The sequence below is a fragment of the Sorex araneus genome, chromosome 2, assembly GCF_027595985.1.
Source record: "Sorex araneus isolate mSorAra2 chromosome 2, mSorAra2.pri, whole genome shotgun sequence".
NCBI classification, from domain to species: Eukaryota; Metazoa; Chordata; class Mammalia; order Eulipotyphla; family Soricidae; genus Sorex; species Sorex araneus.
Window position 1 is genome coordinate 167,526,128 of NC_073303.1, and position 6,256 is coordinate 167,532,383.

A 6,256-nucleotide genomic window follows, 5' to 3' on the forward strand; every position below is an offset into this window, starting at 1 on the left:
ATTGGTGTGTTTAGGACTATATTAGTCAAGTAACGTTTGCATTACATTTATTTAAAGTATTCAAATGCATATTATAGGCATAGTATGCCTTTTATTTTAGTGTTTCCTGACTATTTCATTCGATTTGAACTCTGCAATGAGTGCATGGGTATGTCTGAACAGCCATGTCTTCATCTGTAGAACTGCGAGGCTAATACTTTCTATGCATTTTAATGAGGATTATTTAACACTTCACTAATATTACAGGAGCCAAAAAAGTCAATAATTTATCTTATTTTTATTTTATTATTATCAATATTATTTTAATTTTTAAACCTCTTATTGAGGAAAGAAATATAGACATTTAATTTAGGAGAATCTAAGAACCAACAAAATGATGAGGTTGTAACAAATCTTAACTCATCTGAATTGTTTTCCATCTCCTTTCAAAATGATGAGAACTAATCTTTGATGTCTTATTTACCCTGCATTTTTTTACCTTGCCTAATTTTACTCTTGGTTCGTTTTGGTTTTTGTGCGTTTTGCTTGGTTTTGCATTTTGGTCACACTCAGCTATGCTTAGAGCTTACTCTGGGCTTTGCAATCAGGGATTGCTCCTGGTGGGGTCAGGGATCAGACACAAGTCTGCCAAGTGCAAAGCAATGGCCTACCTGCTATACTATCACTCCAGCCCTTATTTAACTCTTTGAAAGCATTGTAAGGAGGAATTGTATAAATAGAAATACTGAATTCCAGACCAATTTGTATTAGCAATACTTATTATTAGTTGTAATAAAAATAATCAAATTACTTATAATTAGATATACTCCTACAAAATGATAAATTGTGAATTCAAATTCACAATCAAGAATACTTGATTTTAGGGACTGGAGCGATAACACTGCAGGTAGGTCGTTTGCCTTGCACGAGGCCAACCTGGCTTCGATTTCCAGAATTCCATATGGTCCCCTGAGCACCACCAGGAGTAATTCCTGAGCGCAGAGCCAGGAGTAACCCCTGTGTATCGCCAGGTGTGACCCAAAAAGCAAAAAAAAAAAAAAACAAACCTGATTTTAATCTTCACTGCACTTCTTCCTACTTGACTGTTTATAAATATCATTATAAAGATATCTATTATGTTTCCTTTGCAAATACTTCCATATTTAAAAGCATCAACAAAGATGTTTACATAGGCAATTTTTCTATCACAATTTAATAAATTGCAAAATTGCAATATATTATTTCTAGGTTATGTTATATGCTTTTAACGTGCCATAAAGAATTAGTAAGATAAGTTACAAAATAATTATTAAATAAATGTATAAATATATACAAAATATACATGAATATACTGAATCAATTGTGGTTGAAGATGTAGGTGTAATTATTTTTTTTACTTCTTTGTCTTGAGTGCTTATTTTTTCCTCCCCTAATAATTATGCTGACAGGGATATATTACTGATAGCCTGGTTTAAATAGAAAACACATACATAATAAAACTTGCTAAAATATAAATATTTAAAGGATGCCTCATATTTACATGTATCCTGTTCAAGAATGAGAATAACAATTGTGAGTCTATTATCTAAATTTTATTGTATGTGAAATAGGACATTTATTCTGATGCTATTAATTTACTCATTTCCTGAATAAAAGGATACATACCACTACTTAAGCTGAAAATAAAGAACTTCCAGTACTAAAATGTTGCCAATACAATTTTTTTTATGTTCTGGCTTCTTTTGTTAATTGACTTTTTTTTATTGTTTGATTTCTGGTTTCTTTTTTTTTTTTTCACTTTACTTAAATTTTCATTTATGCTGAGCTTATTCCCGGGCCATAAGTTTTTGCTTCTTCAGTTTCTTCTGTGATATCTTTTTCTTCTGTGCAACTTCCTCTTCAGGTTTAGAAACAACCTGTTCTTTTTCAGTAAGAATCATCTGAATGTGGCAGGGAGAGCTCATATAGGGGTTAATTCGCCCATGAGTCCTGTAAGTTCTGCGGCGCATCTTGGGTGCTTTGTTCACCTGGATATACTCAATGACCAGAGAATCTATATCTAAACCCTTGAGCTCAGCACTGCTTTCTGCAATTTTAAGCGTGTGCAGTAAGAATTCAGCACTCTTTTTGGGCCAACGACTCTGTGTCCAGCCCCATTGTTTGGCCTGGGCACACCTACCAACGCCATGGTTGTAATGCTGGAAGGGCACACACTGCTTCTGCAGAGTGACATCCTTCAAGTACTTAGTGGCCTTTCTGATACGCATGCCCTTGATGACTTGAGCCGTTTCTCGAGTGCTATTTCGCCGGGTTTGGGTTCAGGCAAGTAGCGCACCATCTCGGGACCTCCGATGGCCACTCACGGAAGAGCGACTTCTGGTTTCTTTTAAAGACATAGTAATTGCTCTTGGTTTGTTTATCTGGATAATTGGACTTCTCTTTTGGCAGACATTTCATTGGATACCATGTTGTTCCTCTTTACTTTTGTTTAGATTGCTAATTTTTTTTTCTTTTTCTCTGAAGTTTTTAGACCACACATGGCCATGCTCAAGGCTTACTCCTGATCTGTGCTCAGAGGTCACTTCTGGTATTTCTCTCTCTCTCTCTCTCTCTCTCTCTCTCTCTCTCTCTCTCTCTCTCTCAAATCACCATGAGATACAGTTACAAAGCTTTCATGTTTGAGTTGCAGTCATATAATGATCAAACATGGATCCCTTCACCAGTGCACATTTTCCACCACCAATGTTCCAAGTATCCCCTCCACACACAAACACATCCCACCCTTCCACCTGCCTCCATGGCATATAGTTTCCCCCATATATGGAGTAGGGGATCAATCAGGGATTGGCTGTATTCAAGTCCAGTGGTATAACTCCTATGCTATCTCTCCAACCTTAAAATTGGTAAGTTTTCTAATCAGGGATCTTCTAAGACTTTGTATATGAAAGAATCTTGTATTTGGCTTATCTAATTGCCCAAAGTCTTTATAAAAGTTTTCTTCTGTGCTCATTTTGGTTGATGTTATTGTTGTTTTTTGTTAGTTTCTGTTGGTGAAAAGCAAACGTCTGCTGCTAGAAATAGGAGAATGTCCTGCCCTCCAAATTAAGTACCACTGCAAATGGAATCTATCTGGTTTCCTTCTCTGACATGTTGCCAAACTAAAATATTGAGGAAATCACTATCTATTTAAGTGAAAATGTACCTTTTAGGGAGAAACATTGTTTTGTATCAACTTTCCACTTCCTTTCATAGGGAGGCTTGATGTACATTTTTCACTTAATAATGTAATGGCCAAGCATATGTTGGCTATCCTAGGAGCACTCAAATCTATAAAGTTTCCTTAACTGGAGAGTCTCAGACTCCAGGCTTCATTTGTTATTTATTCTACTATTCAACTGTCTGTTGTGGACATTATTTTTAACATGTTGACCTTTTTTTCCTTATTATTTAAATCTGGTTTTTATTGAGGTAACACTGATTTATAAGACCATACATGTTTGAGGAATATAATTTCACCTCTCCAAATTGCTCTTACTGAGAAATTTAAAGAATCTATAAACAATAATGACTTTCAAGGGAAGATGCTGGTTACATCCAAAATGGAAAAGGCTCAATAAATACTACTGTTTATGCATAAATATGTGCCATTAGATTTTGACAAGTAAGACTTCAGACAAGGAAATTCTATAATTTTGAATGTTTGCTTCTAATACAGTAATCTATTCTATATGGATTATATAAAATAATTTTCTCCAGGATTAGAAATATGGTACAGGGGTTAGGATCCATGTCAGACTGAGTTTAATTCTTAGTACTTCATAACTCTTCTCCAGTTTTGCAGCATATGGTCCTGCGGGTCCCCTGAACACTGCTAGAAACCTCCAATACCACAAGTTGAGCTGCAGCACATTCTTAGGACCTAACATTCAACAAAGTGTATGATTGGCCAAGAATCACCAGGGTTGGCCCCTGGAGGCCTTGCCCTGCAGAACACAAAAATGCATCTCTGGTATATTATTTCTGTCTGTACCAGTATTACTATATTTATGGTATTATTCTTACTCCAGTATTTGCATCCTTCTGTTCCACCCAAATTTTCAGTTAGTGAGGAAATTAATTTTATTTCACACAATGAGTTGCATACTCAAGATACTTTAAATATTTTGTGAGGAAAGGAAAACAAAGAATAAGTAAGGATGATGCTGAAATTACCTCAAATAATTAATTTTCTCTACTTTTTAAATCTTGAAGTTTATATAACTCAACTGGTTATTGAAAAATAGGAAGTAAACTTTTGAAATTGTATCTTCCCTTCAAAAAATTCCACCTTTCTTATATGAATCTGGGGAAGGGATAGCCATAGACTGTTGGCTATTTTAAAACAAACTTTCTGTATAAATTGACAGCCTGGTGTGTCTTTTTCTCAATTATTCATGTATGCTACAAAATGTTGGTTAATATATAGTCCATAGCTTGCCATCGCATTTGTTCTGTTATATTCGAATACCAGCTATCTTTGATATACATATGCATATGTATATATGAATAAGCATGCTTATAAAAAAATAAACCAGTCTGAAATAGTGTCCTTTTCATTCAAGAAATTTGTTTCTAAAGATGCTTCCTGATGGATGGGCAGCCAATAGATATCAACAGTGCTAACTTCCTGAAACAGCATCTGATATGCTCTTTGTGGCCATTTCTTAACATTAGGGGAAAGAAGCACATATTGACACTGAAGTCTATTTTAAAGCTAGGTTCCTGACAGCTAAATTTCAAGAAAGCAGAGCCTTTAAAAATGCACATAGGCACATTGTGTTGACAGCAGGCACTATTGACTTTGTCTGAACAATCCCATACCAAGGGCTGAGCAAAGACACGAGGAGCCCAGAGGGAAGAAAGTGTGGTTTTTTTTCTTAGAAAACCCCTGCTGTCAGTCAGTTGGGCATTATTTAGGGCAGCAGGTGCTCCATGAGATAAAAAGAAAGATCGTTAACATTTTCCCTTTTCCTTTTTTTCTGTATTTTGACAATTCATTCATGGTGGGACCTAGTTGTGATGAAAGTTCTGTTTACCTTGACAAGATAGCTTTTTTCTCCAGACTATTAACCCAGTCATTGGCCTGTGACAGATGAAGGGAAAGGAAATATAGAAATCTGACTTTTTCTGTATTGACTCTCCCTTGTTTTTATGCACGTGCCCGGTATAGTTGGGTAGACAAAAAAACATGCCAGTATTCCAAAAACAACTTTCCTAAACCAACAGCCTTGCCTAGGTATCATTTTTTTATTAAATTTTTAAGTCTGTCTCTTTTTGTCATCTCTGACAAACAGGAAGTTCCTACTTTGCATGTTATTACTTTGCTCTGTTGACTAAAGTGTTGAACTCAATGTAAGTTCAGTAGATTAAATGGTGACTCTATTGTGGCATTGGTAATAGTTGGGTTTTGGCCAATTCAAGTATAGCCATAAACACATTTTAATTTTTAAAAGTTTCCATTGACCCCAAATGAAAATCCATATATTTAATATTTACTCATATCCTCTCCACTTCTCGCCCCTGACAATTGCCCATATGCATAGAGATATAATTAATTTATATCTCTATGGATATGCTTTTCCTGGACCTCTCACAGAAATGTAATTAAATCATTTGTTCTCTTGAATCTGGCTTCTTTCAATTAGCATAATGTACCAAGTTTCATTCATGTTGTAGTATATATTCATACCTAATTCCTTCTTATTATAAATTGTACTCAATTATATGAATTTACAACATTTAATTTATCCAAGCACAGTAAATGAACCTTTAAGTAATGTCTAGGAAGAAATTTCATTTACTTTATTTCCTTTACCTAACTCTCAATTCTCAGTAAACCTTACTTTGTTTCACATGTCGTGTGGAGAGTTCTTTTTCACACCACACAATTCTCTGTAATACTACTTGTGTGCCATATAAATCAATTCACAGTGACACTAGTTAAAATTACCACAGATTCTGCAAGTTAAAAGCTTAGTTGTCTAAAACTGTTCCATACCCCTCTCCTCTAGTCCCTGGCCCCTTCTCCACTTTAGATAACAATTGCAAATCTGGGTTGTGACCTATTCTTCTGAATGACTGGATACACACTGGAGGTGTCCATAGACTCTTTTTCTGGTTGATTAACTTGCTAAATGAAATCAGGTGATTAAAAAATAAGTATTTATGTTTATTGTTTATCAGAGAATAAATAACAGTAATTAAGAAGACAGGCAAATAACAAAATGGCTAGATACTT

At 35.0% G+C, this 6,256-nt stretch overlaps 1 protein-coding gene across 1 annotated transcript; it reads right to left on the reverse strand.

Annotated features, from left to right (window-relative positions):
- Window positions 1-1,805: 1,805 nt before the first annotated feature.
- Window positions 1,806-2,270, reverse strand: LOC101546793 (60S ribosomal protein L17-like). Its single transcript, XM_055128108.1, has one exon. The coding sequence runs from the start codon at window positions 2,244-2,246 to the stop codon at window positions 1,806-1,808; it is 441 nt and encodes a 146-aa protein (XP_054984083.1). The 5' UTR covers window positions 2,247-2,270.
- Window positions 2,271-6,256: the final 3,986 nt, after the last annotated feature.

What these genes read in the sequence shown, in the direction of transcription:
- LOC101546793 (XM_055128108.1), bottom strand. Translation starts at nt 2,246, where the DNA reads ATGCGTATCAGAAAGGCCACTAAGTACTTGAAGGATGTCACTCTGCAG.